Source organism: Ornithodoros turicata, chromosome 2 (genome assembly GCF_037126465.1).
Source record: "Ornithodoros turicata isolate Travis chromosome 2, ASM3712646v1, whole genome shotgun sequence".
NCBI lineage: Eukaryota > Metazoa > Arthropoda > Arachnida > Ixodida > Argasidae > Ornithodoros > Ornithodoros turicata.
Genome location: NC_088202.1, coordinates 73,474,692 through 73,490,593, shown reverse-complemented (window position 1 = coordinate 73,490,593; position 15,902 = coordinate 73,474,692). Strand labels below are relative to the sequence as shown.

The 15,902-nt window shown below is 44.1% G+C and overlaps 1 protein-coding gene across 5 annotated transcripts in view; it reads left to right on the top strand.

Moving 5' to 3' along the window:
• The window catches only part of LOC135385563 (SWI/SNF complex subunit SMARCC2-like), a 43,893-nt gene extending 29,182 nt beyond the window's left edge, over positions 1 to 14,711 (top strand). For 2 of the 5 annotated variants that reach the window (XM_064614953.1, XM_064614950.1), the window contains exons 25-26: positions 9,265 to 9,381; positions 14,312 to 14,711. In XM_064614953.1, coding sequence (XP_064471023.1) covers positions 9,265 to 9,381; positions 14,312 to 14,415 — 221 coding nt within the window. In that variant the 3' untranslated portion in view covers positions 14,416 to 14,711. Of the gene's footprint in view, positions 1 to 7,963; positions 8,399 to 9,264; positions 9,382 to 14,311 lie in introns of those variants that run through there. The other 3 variants (XM_064614951.1, XM_064614952.1, XM_064614954.1) reach the window with 3 other exon arrangements.
• Positions 14,712 to 15,902: the final 1,191 nt, after the last annotated feature.

The window sequence follows — 15,902 nt, the reverse complement described above, 5'->3', positions numbered from 1 at the left end:
ACATTATTGTGGAGGAAAAGGATAGCAACATTGGATGGTGGATAGGAAGTGGCTCTTCATTCTTGAGGTGTACATGGCCAGATGCACTGAAGCTCCTTTCACTGTTTCTCCTCTTCACAAGACATTTGGTAAACACACTGTGAACCAGCTTCGCTTCGTGTTGTGGAATACCATCGTCGTCATCCATATTTATGAAGTACGTTTATGAAGTAAAAGGCAGACTGGTTCATCGTGCCTGGACAAATGGAACCATCCTCCGGCGTTCGTGAGTGCCTGTATTTCTTCAACCCCATTGCAGAAGAATGGTTTCCATTTGGTTGGGTTACTCCTTCCTCAACCAGGTTAACGCTATGGTCGAATTGCTCCATAGCGTTGTTGCAAGGTTAAGCTGCGACGAGGCATCTTCTGTAAATTTCGCAAGTCACGCTCCTATCACAGCAGCCATTAGCTCTAGCCTGGGAAGGGAGAGCTTCTTCAGTGGCGTTACTCATACTTCGGAGAGCAGCAACGACATGCTGATCTTGCCATCGTGGTCCTCCGCCCTGTGGGAGCAACTTGTTCCCTGCCGTAACACAGGCTATCCCACTCTCGGGGCCATCCTCGTTCGCTCATCAACAGGGGAGAAGCACACAACAAAAAGCCATTTATTACATACCAGTTGCAAGAAAGAGAGCCCCAGCTCCGCTCGGTCTGGCTGATAGTCAGGAGAAAGGCCTGGTGCCGTCGCTTACACATCTCTTAAAGCTTCCAGGAACGCCGCTCCACCCCCCTCGCATCGCTTGGCACTTTGGCGTGTCCTCGTCTGTTTCAAGTCGCGTCACCAGATAAGGCACCTTTGTTATCGCCACAGCCCATAGATAAATACAAGCCCCATATGCTAAAGGGCTAGCATCCGTGAATGTGTGTCGTTGCAACCTCTTGTGCACCTGCTGCTCCATGTATTATATAGCGATCCACAGACATGCGACCGAGTCGTAGCACTTCGTTGCACCACTTGCTCCACTCTTGCGATGTAGACTCCAGAAGCGGTGAGTTCCAGCACAGAGTTCCCATACCGTGTGGAAGATGATCTTGGTACGAATCATATATAGGGCTAGAAGCCCTAATGAATCGAACAGCCGCGAGCATACTTGTAAGACAACGCGCTTAGTGTTCGCTGAAGTTGCGACGACTTCCTGCACGGTGCAACCTGGAACCTTAGGCCGTCATCATTCTAGTTCCACATGAGGGCAAGGACCTTTGTTGCATCATTGTCGTTAAGCAGACTGTGCTTTAATCGTATTGTCGTTGTCCCTTAGAAACAGGTCCTCCAGTACAGGTGAGTTGGAGGCGCATTTTTGTAGTTCCATTCTTGCTTCTTTGAGAAGCTGGAAGCTGTTTTGTAAACATTTTCAGCTTTGCAATCGTTGTCAGCCCCAGTCAAACGATGTTTTCAACTTCTGTGCGATATCCTGATCCTCCTGACTGGTGGTGCTGAGGTTATGTCCAACGGTCGCACCTAGCAGAAACGAACTGACCATTGTCCTGAAGGGAATGTGCATCATCCTCCGTTCCTAGGCCTGAGGGAGCGGTTTGCCAGCTTCCGGTTTCTGCTCAAACCACTGGAATCGTAGGATGTCACAATCCTCTTCATTGACTTCAATCTGCAGAAATGCCTTCCGTATGTCTGCGCTGAGAGCGATGCGGAGTGTACGGAAGTGCAAGAGGACAGATAACAGATCACAGTTCATCTTAGGGCCCTTTTCTAGATGTTCGTTGAGTGAGGTCTACCCCTCAGCATGCGACGACGCATCGAATACGATGCATAGCCTCGTTGTCCTGGAACTTTCCCGTACAACACCTCAGTGCGGCACGTAGTACACTGGGTGTTGGGATATAGCTGCCTCATGAGGAACCTTCTCGGCATGTCCGTCCGTGAGGTACGTTCGGATCGCCGAGTCATAGCCGTCGACTACGTTGTCTCTTAGCAGCACTCTTGTCAAATGCATCAGTCTTTTGGCTGTGACCTCATGGTTATCTGGTTAGATGCTCAGAGGTTTCCTTCCACGGTGAAGAAACAATATAGTGACCATTATTCTGTCTGATTGTGTCAGTGAAATGCTTTAAGACCTCATCGTCACATTCTTTAGTAGGTTTGCAAACGTCTGTGATCCCGATTGCTTCGAGGCCCCAAAACTTTGTCAGGCACATCTCACTCTTCGTTGAATCCACTGTCAGTGCTGCATAATGTAAAACCCCGAGACTAGAGAACATGGAAGGACAGACACAAACACGAAGTCTCAATACATGCATCATCTTCACCAGCTCGCTTGCTTCCTAGCCGTTTTTTCATTGCCACTGTCAATGCTGAGACGATGCGCACAGCATCTTCACAAAAGGTGATCTTCGTTGAAGTGGGACCTTGCAGTGCCCATCCGAAAATTGATTTCATGGCTACCAGGCGCTCGTCTGTCTTGCGCCTTCTCACTTGGCCAGTAAGCAGGCGTCACATTTGGTCTGAGCCAATGAGCACACTTATGCCGTTGATTGACGGCCCTTTTGGGTCCATGGCATAATCCGCCCAGGTGAAGCTGCTTGACGAGATCGGCCTTGACAACTGCTGCCTTCAAGTTGTTGCAGATGAAGGGTACCGCAACAGCTTCCAGGGTTGATTCGGTGGTACTATGCTGGCTTCTCACATGTACCCTGACGACGTTACGTTTCTTCACGTTTCCAGATGAAGTGATGGCAAACATGTTAAACGTATCTTGCTAGTGCCCACCACTTCAAGTTTGAGCAGCTTTGAGAGATCCTCGCGCATAAATGTCCTTTGGCTCCAGCCATCTAAGATGCCGCGAAAATAAAAGTTGTGTTTGTCGTTGATGGCGAATGCTCGGGAAAGTCTGAAGCATCACCTCCTGGTCACTGATCGACGTAACGGTGCTCGTCGATAATAAGTTAGTCATAGTAGTGGTCTCTCTTTTCTCTTCATCCTTGGACGAATTTCGCCAGTCAGGATCACATAATGCAGTTGCATGCCTTCCACTGTAGATGCCGCACATTGTTCTGGAGTGACACTCCCGTGGAAGATGCCCTTTCTTGGTGCATCTGAAACATTGTCGGTCCTTCGTGAGCCTGCTTTTTCCACACGCCTAGCGACGTTGAGCCGCTACAGTGGACTGTGTTATGTTGCCGAGAATCGCAGAAGATACATTCACCTGTGCCCTTCCTGCTGTCGTTGTAGAACACATGGGACGATGGTGGACGAGCTGCTTGGTTGGCGTCCCTGTTTTGCTCGTCACGGTTGTCTCTGCTTTTCTCGTGAAGAGTGACTTCTTCCATCGTCTCGATCTGTATGCGGATGAAGTCGATAATGTTTTTCATCTCGTCGGTCTTTTCTCCTCCAGCATCAGAAGGACTAGGTGACTCTGTTGTGTCCGCGTTACTTGTTGCACCATGCAACCGAGGTCCCTTCTTATGACGTTGGTAACCGATAACGGTACCTGCGGGCAAGCTTGACAGCAGGATTTCAGACATCATTGACGCATATGTCTGTCGGACATGCCCAGTGCTCTCAGTCAACAAGCGCAGGCCTGTACATGATCGTATAGCTTTTTCAGCCAGTGTACATCCCGTGATGACTTCACGTGCAGTAGCATTCGGAGCTTCGACAAATGCTCCTGTTCTATCCTCTTCTTGACCCTGATGTGCTCGGTAAGTAGCTCGATGGCATCTGCGTAGCATTCCTCCATTGCTTGAACACCAGAAATTGCTGCAGCCGCTGGATGATCAAGTAATTAATGTAGGTAGTGGAACTTCTCCGCCATAGAGAGGGACGTCGTCGTGGATAGCGCCCTTAAATTGTCCCCAAAACGTCCCAAAAAATCTCATAAGCTGTAGTTTGGGAAGTCGAATGCCATTCGACCTTGCCACGTTAGTCGCATGTGGGGACGACGAAACTTGCTGGGTAGTCATTGGCGTAACTGTAGCTGAAGTAGTACTTCCAAGGGTCGAGATCATTGTCCGCAGATTTGCCATAGCTGTGATGGCCTTGTCCTCGTATTCCAGTGCACTGTCCAACTTCGGCTGCAGATCATCGCCTCCCAGATAATCTCCAAACTCTTTGTTCAGCAGACTGAGTTCTTCGTGGCTTACCGCAACCTTTCTGGCAAATTCTCGAGCAACATGCGATCTGGCCTCTCGCTTATGATAGCTGCTGATACTTCGCCGACCACCTTGGTGACATTTTGCCTCCTTGATATGCGTGTCTGCTTGACATGTTCCATCGCTGTAGACTGCTTGTTGATGTCAGGTCTCGCGGGTTTTGGCACCAGTAACTAGCAGAAACTAGCAGCAGTGAGTTACCATGAGCTATGACCCATCAAGGAAGAGGACTTGTTACGGTCACGTCTTAGTCGGAACAAACTTTAATGACCATGCGGTCAGCAAGACTTACAAGCAAGCAAACTAGGATGTCCCCGCGCCACCAAAAAGCAAGGACGACGAAACCCTCGAGCGCACACGCAGCATGCCCATGACGATTACTGTTTTACAGTGTTAATATTACTGCTGTTAAGCTTGAAGAAATACTGGAGTAAAAGTGCTAAAAACGAGACAGGAACCAACGAAGCACGCACCAAAGCACTCCTTTACTCCAGTATTCATTACCAACAGGCCCAACGAGGTGTCCTATTTGAAGTAAATAGCTCATTTCACTGCCTCCCTGCCCATGCTTGTTTCACAGTGTGCCATTAAGAAATGTTACCAATACTAGACCAAGATTACCAAGAGCAGTGTAGTGTGTTACATGAAGGCGTTTAAGACATTCTTCATATATGCATGCATAGAACTACACTAGAAATCATCAGTGGAACAGCAACTTTGGGGGGAAGGTAAACACTGTGTGTAGGAGGTTTCTGGTGCACGTTAGAGACCCCTAGGTTGGTCGATATTAGGGGTGTGCGAATCAGAATATTTTAAGTCTAATCGAATGTCAAATCGAATGGGAGAAAAAATTTCGAATACAGAATCGAGCATCGAGTATTCGTGCAAAATTTACAATATGCGACTTTCACACTAAAAGTTTCCATTTTGTGGCCCATGGCTTTAGTGTAACTTTTCTGGCATTAACTGTCACCAGAGAGACATGCAATTCTTCTGTTTAAAGCCCCTACTACTCTTTAATTTTACATCAGAGTGCTTCCTGCTTTTCAGGTGAGCCTACACTTACTGCAGTAGCAGTGATGGGCAAAGTACCTCAAAATTATACTTAAAGTAAAGTACCAAGTACCTGGGGTCATTAGTACTTCAAGTACAGTACAAAGTACTAGGCAAAGTACTTCAAGTATTCATCAAGTACATTGCAAATTTAATTTGTATCATTTTGCATTTCACTATCACTTTAGTATCTATGTCTTGGTTTTTTGGCAGAACCTTAGTGAGCCTTCTTGACAAATCCTCTAAAGCCATAAAGTCCTAGGTTGTTAAGTGCTAACTGGTGAATATGAACTTAATCAGATGACATAATTTGCAGGTACACGTTGAGAGGTAATCCGTCAGCTGTGCTGTGATTATGTATTATACCCTGACTGATCTAAGATCACCTGCCCTAGTGTGGTGTTCCGGTACTAATTTTCTGCTATAACAGGCTGGGAAATTTCAAGGGGAAAAAGTAAAAGCCAACGGAGATTATATATTTCTGGGCATTCCATGCTGCTTTTTGAAATACAACATGTTAAAAAAAAGAATATGAAGAAAGTAAAAAAGGATGAAGCACAATGTAAGCCATCATTTTTATAGGACTGTGATCTGCAGCAATATAATCCATGTGACCAATTAAGAAAACGTAAAATGTAAAAATAAAAACGTGTGTCTTTCAGAGTGTTCATCATGTAATGCAGTCACATATTGTGATATCAAATGATTATTAATTGCCAATGAATTGAACAATATAAAAAAGGCATATAACCCTGCATTAGGAGAATTGAAATGACAATTGACCAAGTCATTGTGCTGCAGGTCGCAGTGTCATAATGTGGGCGTGTCTTTGCATTCCATTCGTTTTACATAATCAAAAGCGTCGATACTTTTTCAACATTTCAAGCTTCTCAACAATAAATTTGCTTCTGCAAATATGCTCTTTAACAGCACAAAAAACCTTTTTGGTACAAGGGTCAGACCGGGACTCTTGGTACTGCATCCCACTAAAAGCGCTAAAATGACGTTTTCTTGCCGTTATTTTAGCGCTTTTAGTAGGATGCATTTTTTATACTCTTTTGTGATTTTTTGTCTGGAGTCCAAGTTTGGGTACTTGAGTACTTGATGGGAAAGTACTCGGAAAAAAGTACTTTAAGTACAGTACAAAGTACACGATTTAAAATGTACTTAAAGTACTACTGGGTTACTTGGTACTTCAAGTGCTGCCGATCACTGGAGTGGTTACCTTAATTTCAAAATTTTATGTCAGGCAGTAGCATGTTATACGGATGAGGCTGTAATTGTTTCACACAACCACAGGCCATTTGTGAAACAAACGAATTGGCATCCTGCCTCAGCTTTGCCATGAACACCTTTTAGTTTCTGTGCTCTCACCCGAGGAAGTGGCACTGCTGAAATTTTTTACATAAAGGACATCTTTAAAACACCCTTCTTGTTTGTGGGCTGTAGTCATTACTCAAGAGTCCTAACTTTTTAAAGGCAACCTCACAAGCATCAAATTAAAGTCCCCCGTCGGTACCGCTAAACTGTATGTGGGAGGGGCGCCATCCCTTCCACACACGATGTCTACAAAACTAAGTTTGGATAACGTTATCTTAAACTAAACACAATCCGGCCTGTGTTGGTCCTGCAGCAAGGGCAATTTCGTAAAGCAGGCTTCACCTCATGCACGGAAGCATCAGGTGAAGCCCACTTTCGGGTTGTGTCGTTCACATTCGTAGAATATAAACAAAATACAGAAGCCGACACTGAAGTTTATGTGATCTACAGGACTTGACTCCCCTCTTCGTATACGCATTCGTAGAATACTCGAATATTCGAAAAATTGAATATTGGATATTCGATTCGCGAATCGAATAGTTCGAACGTTTGATATTCGATTCGAATTCGAGAACTCGAATATTCGCACACCCCTAGTCGATATTATCCACAGTCCTATCCTGTTGTTATGCTTGGAGTGCCTTGTGAAGTACCGGATGAGCCGTATCGGAATCTCGCGAAGCTGCAAAACCCTGTAATTTCTCGTGAATCGGGCACGGCACATATTTGTGGCCAGTATATATTTTGAGGATTATTTGTTGTTTGTTTCGTTTGCTTCGTTCTTCATAAGCCCGAGGTTGCCCTACCTCATTTAAGCGGCACTACACATGCTTGTGCCGCAAAGTAATTCAAATGCTAATAACTTGTGCAACCACCTGTGAAGAAGTTTCCTATTGCAGCTTAGCTTTCATCTAAATTTCCACGTGACCTTAAAATTCACAAATTTTCTGTTCGCGAAAATTAGGAGCTCGCATACATAAAGGGTTTTACAGTAGCTGTTGCATCTCAGCTTTTGGGTGAATTTTTTGAAGTAATCTCCAGCTTGAGACTTACTTTCTTACTTTGCAACAAAATGCAGTAATAATTTCCTTAAGTTATATGTGCCCAAATCTGTATGGATGCACATGCATGCACTTAATTTTCTGTTTTAAATTTGCTGTGTTGATTCAGCTTTGATTGTGATGTGCTTTGCTTCCTTCCAAATGATTGCACTTCGTAATTTATTTTGCCCTGCATGCTTTCTTATTACAAATGTAACCTACACATTGCCATTTACAACTTGTCACTCTGTCGTACGATCATGCTTCTTCTAACAGTACTTTTGTACAATTCATTCTTGAAGCGCATCTCTTTTTTTATCAATGCGATTGCTGTTATAGTCTTTATTTAATATATGTGTAATATATGTGTATTAACCTTGCTATTTATCTTTTCCCCATTGCCCTAGGGTTCTCCCTGCCCTGCCATCCCTTCCAGAACTCTTTTAACATGTGATGTTTGTGACTGTGCCGTGGTTGTGGCTGATTATGTTGTGCGGCGATGCACTGGTGTGCAAATTAGTATTTTATTGGGGAAAGTGCCTGGTTGCACACAAGTTTAGAATCCTTGCTCAGCCTTGTTTCATGTCAAACATGCACAGCATTAACACATAAATTAACACATAATTTTATAGCTTAGCAAGTAGTCAATTAGGACCCACCAAGAAAGTAAAGCAATGCAGTCTTCAGTTTATTTCATACTTGATTGCCATGATACACAAAAACAAGTGTACTACCAAGTCGTGTAAAATTGCTGACCATGACTACTTTGCTGTGTTTGGCCTGGCCAAAAATGTATGAAAATACATCTGAAATATTATTAAATAGCACTTCCAAGAACTGAAGCATTTGATGACTAATAGTACCTTGGCATGATTACAGTTGTTGTTTATTCCATTTTCCTTCTACAGTACGTGTCACAATAGCTTTGTCAGTACCAGATTTGTTTGATACTATATTGACAACCTGCGCATCGCCCATTACATTTTAAGACCAATCATTTTGTGTATAATGAACCACATGCACCTCTTAATAGTAACTGCGTGCTAGAGTAATAGTCACTCCCAAACCAGTAAACAAGCCCAGCTGCTGTGCCACAGGGGTGTCAGTACCCTGAACCAGTAATTGTTTGCTATGAGAACATGCCTCAAGCTTAGCTTACAATACTTTTTTCCTACTCGGCGATCTGAAGCTGAATGTGGAGACGCCATGCAAGCCTTTCTGGCCGCACACTGTACTGAAAATGCACAAGTCATGCGTTATGGCATTCAACATGACATTTTAGCTAAGCTGACGCTTGGAAGTAATGTCAACCATGTTTGCAGCATTTTAGGTCTTGTTGCAAAAAATTTTTGCCATAATTAGGCCTACAAATTATGTTCTATTGATCTATTGACATGTTCGCTGCAAGGGCAGCATCGTTACTCAGTCCTTTGTTCTCACTGTGTGTCATTGTCTGTTTTAGATGTGTGTTTGTAGACCAAACACTTGTTTGGCTCACCCATGAGTTTCAGTTCCACTGACACATTTATGCAACGTTCTCCGCTATGGGAAGTCATAAAATTTTGCAAAGATGGTCACTAAAAAATGCCATGTTGTCTCGTGATGTGTGCTGTCAACCTCTTGTATTGGAACCCTTTGTAATGTCCTAACCACTTTGCACTGTCCTTGTCTCTTCCACTCCCTACTCTGTTACGTGTCTATGGGGCAGCAGGACTTCCTGCAATGAATGGAGGACTGGCCATGTCTTCGGCACCCTCCAACCCTGCCACAGTGGAGCAGCAACCACCGCACAACCCATGTCCACCAAATGCCACTCCTGGTCCTGGTAAGTGCATTCTTTAACCGTGCCAATAGACAATTTCAGGAAATCCCAGTGCTCCTTGTATACCTGTTGCATCCTGGGATATTACTGTCATGAGTAGCTGAATTACAGCTGCCTCAAAAAATATACTCAGTACTTTTAGAGTTATTTTCTACATTTTACCAATTGAATTAATTTGTCCAACTGCTACCACTTTTCCTTCCAGTCTGCTGCCTATTTCTGTGGATTGGGTGTACACTGACTAGATAGCACTGACAAGCACTGACTTATAGCACATGACTGATAGTGCGTAGTACTGGACTGGCAAGCAATGCGGGCCAATGCGGCATTGGAAAGCTATGATAAGTCGATAGCTCATTGTGAAATTAATTATCAGCTTATCATAGATCTTGATCTGTATTTACTGGCATTTTTGTATCTTTTGTTTGCTCGAAGGAGCACAGCCATTTCAAAATTACTACCATTCATGAGGGGTCGGAGATTCATAGTCACAAGCTGCCCCAACTAAAAGCCTCCCTCAACTGTGGCACTGCTTGGCTGTCTAGTGTTGTACATCAAAAATACAGGCTTGAGTACTTGGAGAAAGACTGCAAGCAAAGGTGCGGAGTAATGCATTACAAACTAATGTATTACCGGTAATGCATTACATTTGGGTAATGAGTAATGGTAGTGCATTGCAATTTGGGAACAGGTGATGGTAATGCATCACATTTTGACCGAGTAATGTGTCGTGGCATTACTCATTACTTGGACTGAATGTTCTGGCACTGTCTAATGCAAACACTTAAAAATTCACTGTGTCGAGGCATGGAAAATTACTGGTTTTTCCAACCCATCTTGCACAATGACCAGGAGGAGAACCAAGTGCGTGGTATTCTCCGTCATCACCCTTTTTCTCCTCTAACGCTTTTCTGACCTTAGTTGACCGTATCCCATTAAAACTCCAATCATCATCATCATCATTATTTTCCGCTTTTCGGTCAAAGAAGAATGAACGGAAAAAAAAGAGAAAAAAGAAGCCTCTGCATCTGTAACAACTGACAAGTAACATGTGATGGGTTGTTTTTGTCTTTCACTGAGCACTTACTATCTCTGCACTACAATAAATCTTCTTTATACTTTATGCATGTATGCACAAATTCACTAGTGCTTATTTGAGGATTACTCGAGTAACTGATACCTATAATGCAGGGCCTTATGGTTATGTGGTTAGTGAGCAGGGCCTTATTAGACGCTTCTGGGAGAATAATGCCATTACTTGATGACAGTAATGGCATTAGTAATGCATTACTAAGCACAAAAAGGTAGTCAGTAATGTAATGCATTACTTCTGAAAAAGTAATGAGTAATGGTAATGCATTACAAACTAAAAGTAATTTCCCCACCTCTGGCTGCAAGGCTCCTTCAATGTTGTCGTTTCTGCATCCTTCTGTGATACTGCATGAAGAGTCTTCAAGGCATCGAGTACACAGAGCACACACTTCAATTCAAGGTTACCGTTTCCCTTTTTTGGAAACAAATTTGAAGTGCTTCGGTTGCAAGTGAATAAGCAGTGGCTGCGCTGATTGGGTGGGTTCGACGAACTGGATTGTCTACAGCTTATCGAGCTTCACTGGGTTGCGCGCTGCATCACTCGTGTCCCCACTTAACTCACGCTGTTTATGCCTACTGTCTGTCATTTCCTCATTCAAAAGTACTCAAAAATGTACTCAAAAAAGAGTTAAAGATACCTCTAAAAGTAACTCAGTTATAGTTACAAGTACGTTCATAACAATGTATCCAATATTTTACTAAAGATACACAAAAAGTATCTAAATACAAGTACTCAGTTACTTAACAACCCTGCACCTCGTGGACAATGGGCAGAGAGAGGAGAAATCAAAACAGTTTGGAGACCTCCTCCTTTCTGATAAGCAAATTCCCATAGTTCAAACAGGCGCTAAGCTTCCTGGAATATTCTGAAGTCGTCTATTGGAGTCATTGCAAGCGAGCTCGTCTCCGCAGAACAAGCAGAGCAGGACCAGGGCTATGACCTAAAGTGAAAAAGTTGATAGCTTGGTGTGGGCAAGATATACAAGCAGTTTCACGAAAAATGAGCCAACGTTTTAAAAAATAAAGGTTCATCACACACCAAAAAGACGAACTGCATAGTGTTACCAGTGGTATGAGGACATTAAAACTACTATTGTTTTATAATTAATTAAGTGAAATTGAGTAGTCAGTTTAGCCAAAATGTCAATGAGAAAGTTGTAGCGGGCGATACGATGGCATGAAACCTGTTGATTGCAACTTTGTACCTCTAACGGATCCTTTTTTCCTGGCTCCAAAGTCTAACTTTTGGGTTGGCAAAAAATCGACGCGGGACCTGTCGCAGACGCGTGAGGAGTCAATGTCAAGCCAAAATGTCAATGAGAACTGTGACTTAGTCTTTGTTCAATAACAGGACTCTCGAGATCGCTGTGATCCGTCGACCCTCGTGCGTTTGTGAGAGATCCTGTGTTGGTTTTTTGCCAACCTGAAGTCTTTGTAGTCTTTGGAGCCGGTAAAAAATGATCCGTTAGAGGTACAAAGTTGCAATCAATGGGTTTCGTGTCATTGTATCGCCCAGTACAACATTCTCATTGAGATTTTGGCTCTAATCCTTATCATTTAAAAAACTGACTAATTAATTTCACTTAATTAGTTAGTTAATTAAAAAACAAAAAATAGTTTGAGTATCCTCACACCACAGGTAACACTACGCAGTCCGTCTTTTTGGTGTGTGATGAACCATTTTTTTTAAACACTTTGGCTCATTTTTCGTGAAACACCCTGTATAGTCCAGAGCAGGGAATGGTAATGGTAACAGAAACGGTATATTACCGAAATTGGAGATGGTAGGGAGAAACGCACACTGCGGTCCTCCATTACCGGAAACAGAAACGGAAACAAAAATTATCGTCCAGTATTGGATTCGGGTAATGGCTATTCCTTTTGTGCGATGACATTTGAGTGACTTCGTTTCATTTTTGTATTTTGATGACTCCATTCCCCGAAGCGCAATATTGGATCTCGAGGGTGCATCCCTCGCTTACCTGCTCGTCCCAGTCCTATAACTCCATGACATCAGCACACACAACAATGGTCCCATTTGCATAAAAGTTTAGCACGAGTCTCAGACTCAATCTCAATAACCTTGGCTGTGCAGTGAGTATGGGCTCGCTGCTCGTGCAAAAAGCGCTGCCAAAGCTATTGAGAATGAGTCCGGAACTCGTACTCAACTTTTATGCAAACGGGCCACCAGATACCAGCCACCATCCCAGGTTTACCAGATCCATAGAAATCTTAAGTATCTTGAGTATGCTAGAAGGAAACCTCAGAAACTGGGTCGTACGGGCGAGGGGAGCGCCATATTGAATCAGCTACTGTTGCCGCGGCTCATGCAAACAAAGGAATCCAGTAAGCATATACAGCAAACATAACGCCAAAAATGTTTTTGGAACAGTAACACCAACAGTAACCCATCAAACCGTAAGATATATGAAAACACGTACACACACACACGAAGAAACAGACACGACACGGACGCCACATGGGGACGGCGTCTCCGCCGCTGACTCAACCAGCCTTGACTACAAGCCTGGATAGGGGCGGACACTGACAAAATATGTAGCTGACGGAAGCAGAGGAGCAACCGAGCACATGTTGCAACAGTTTTTGGAACTGTGGCTGCTTTCACGGGCTGGAAATACACGACGTTTCCTCGGCTGATTCAATATGGCTGCCTCCGAGCAAATACATTGAGAGAGGGAAGAGCCCCGTTCAAGTGCTTTGCTCTCATCCGATCCTCCTCCCCGGCTTTCCTTCTAGCCTCTCTCCGTAAAGTTTCTATGACCAGATCCCCTTAGCTTGTGGTTTCTGTTATATTGGCCAGACAAAACGTTGCTTAAATGATCGTTTGAGAGAGCATTCATTAAAAGTAAAAAATAAAGCTTCAAACTCTGAAATTGCAAAACATTTGGAAGAATGCTCAGATTGCTTCTCTCTATGGGATGAAACAATTGTAAAGGTATCCAAATTGGACCCTCACAGAAGGCTTTTGAGAGAGACCCTTTTCATAACTTCTTGTGGGAACTGTGTCAGCAAACCTTCCGTAATCCTCGGTCCGGCCTTGAACAGACTGCTCGTTCCCCCGAAATGACCTCCTGTTTTGTTCTCAACTGGTGTTTCCTTCCCTTCTGTTTGTATATATTTCTTGTTTTGTGAAGTAAAATTTTCAGCTGTGTTTGACACTTCGTGTTGTGTCTGTTCATTCGTGTTCCCTAGTCTCGGGGGTTTTTACATTATGCAAATTTTAAAGATCAGCACTGCTTCAGCGGCCACAGAGGCTCCGACGGCGTGACATCTCTCCCTAAGCGGAGAGAGAGTGCAGCGCACAGAGGAGCAAAGGCGCCATCCAGACGCCCCGTAACTCTATAAGACGACTGCTTTTCTCAAGGTCGCGCCCTCATTTGTCCTTAGAGAGTGACGTTTTCTCGTTTTTCCAGAGAGAATTCAGGCATACCCCCAATATCCGTCGGTTGTTCTTGTTGTGTATTCCATCGAATAACACTCAAACTACGCCACTGTTTTGCCTGGAATTTTCGATACCATGGTCAGTGGTCCAGGGGCCCTGTTCTTGTCAAAGTAATCGACCTCGATTACTTTGTCTTTGCCTGTCATTGGTTGTTATGTGAAGAAAGCGTGACGACCAATGACAGGCGAGACACAAAGCAATCGAGGTCGATTACTTTGATGAGGATAGGGCCCCAGGATAAATGAAATGACACTCTAGTTTCGTGATCGACTGGAACGGATGCGACTGTCCCTTTAACACTGTTTGTAAAACTAAGCTGTAGATATGCTGATAAAGGTTATTCATACCTCACTCAAACTGGATCCCTTTTCTGTGCAGCAGAATGTGAGCCACCGGCTTCCACAGCCATAGAACATGGCCAAGCTCCTCCTGCTCCTATTCAAGCTGCTGCACCAACACCACCAGGAATGGGATGCCAGTAGCTCCAGCTGGCTGAGGTCACTGTTCTGCTCCAGCAGCAAAGTCACCAGTTCATGTCCATATTGACTCATCCTCCATTTTGTGTAAATTGTTTCATCTTCAGCTGTGTGTCCACAGTGGCGACCCCCTGCAGCATGCCATTGCACCGTTTTTCTAACATATTCATAATAACTTTGTTAGCATTATTGTTGTCACTATACTTCCTCTCTGGTGACTTTTGGCGTAAATTCTACACAGAGTTCTTTTCATGTCATATCATAATTGGTGTACTGTTGTATTAATAAAGTATTGTGCAACATTCCTGTGTTTTCTAGCGACATGCAGCGCATTGACACATACTGCTGTTCAGCTTCTGTAGTATGTAGTAAAGATGATCTGTGACAAAAACTTGTCAGTGACACTTTTGACGCAGGTTGGTTAAGGTTTTGTAATACGCTATGTTTGTAGGTCTGGAGTCACTAAGCTTTGGTTCAGAGTAGAGACACTGAGCTCCACAGGCGAGCAGTGAAGCCATGTTTCCACTCCTCACCGGCATCAGCATCAGTTGAGCAGCAGAGACAGCTAACATAATGCTCGCCATAGATGAGGGAATTCTTTGTGATTGTCGTGCGGCATTATCTGTTTTGTCCAGATTGTCAAGAGGAGGTTTCAAGGCTACCAAAGTATCTACCATGGTGAGCTGCTCGCAGCAGGAACAACATTTTGGAGCGCGCTTGATAGGCATCGTGAGCGCTGTTAGGTGGCGTTAGCGTGGCATGGAAACAAAGTGGCCTCCTGTTCGCTCTTGGAACACAGTGTCGCTACTCAGAAGCGAAGCCTATTTTGTGACTAAGGTGAGCTGTCCTCGCAGCTGCCCAGTTTCCCTCAGCAGTATTTCAAGGTGAAGCGCACGTGCACCACAGACACTTTGTCACGTGGTTTCTCCAGCTTTACCCAGTCTCCCCTTCCCTGTGCAGACGAACTCGTAGCGTATAGGGTTTATTCACATGACGTCATCCGTAGGAGACTGCCACTGTTGCTAGCAAGCAGATGTGCTGCCATCGGCCGCCATATTGTAGGTCCCATCCAGGTCATTACCCATATCGCAGTCACCGTGTATTTGGCATTTCAAAATTATTGTGCTGTGTGATTTGTAGCATATCCAAGTAATTTCTATGTTTTCGACGTTAATAGTCATCCAAAAAGCATATGGCAGCGAACGAATGCGGGAACATAACTTAGAGGGACCTACAGTATGGCGGCGAGGTGACGTCAGTGAATAAACTCCATTACATGGGACTGTCTAATCATAGACCTGAATCATACTGTGCTGCCTTTACAGGGTGCTTTTGTTTGTTTTATTCGATGCAGGTATTTTTTATTGAAAAGCTATGAGAGCATCATAGATACCGTTCAGGGGCGGATCTAGGACTTTCCCGAGGGGGGGGGGGGCTGTCTGCTATGGACAAGTGCAACGTGCATGCTGGGATTGGTCCTTTGAACCCTATGT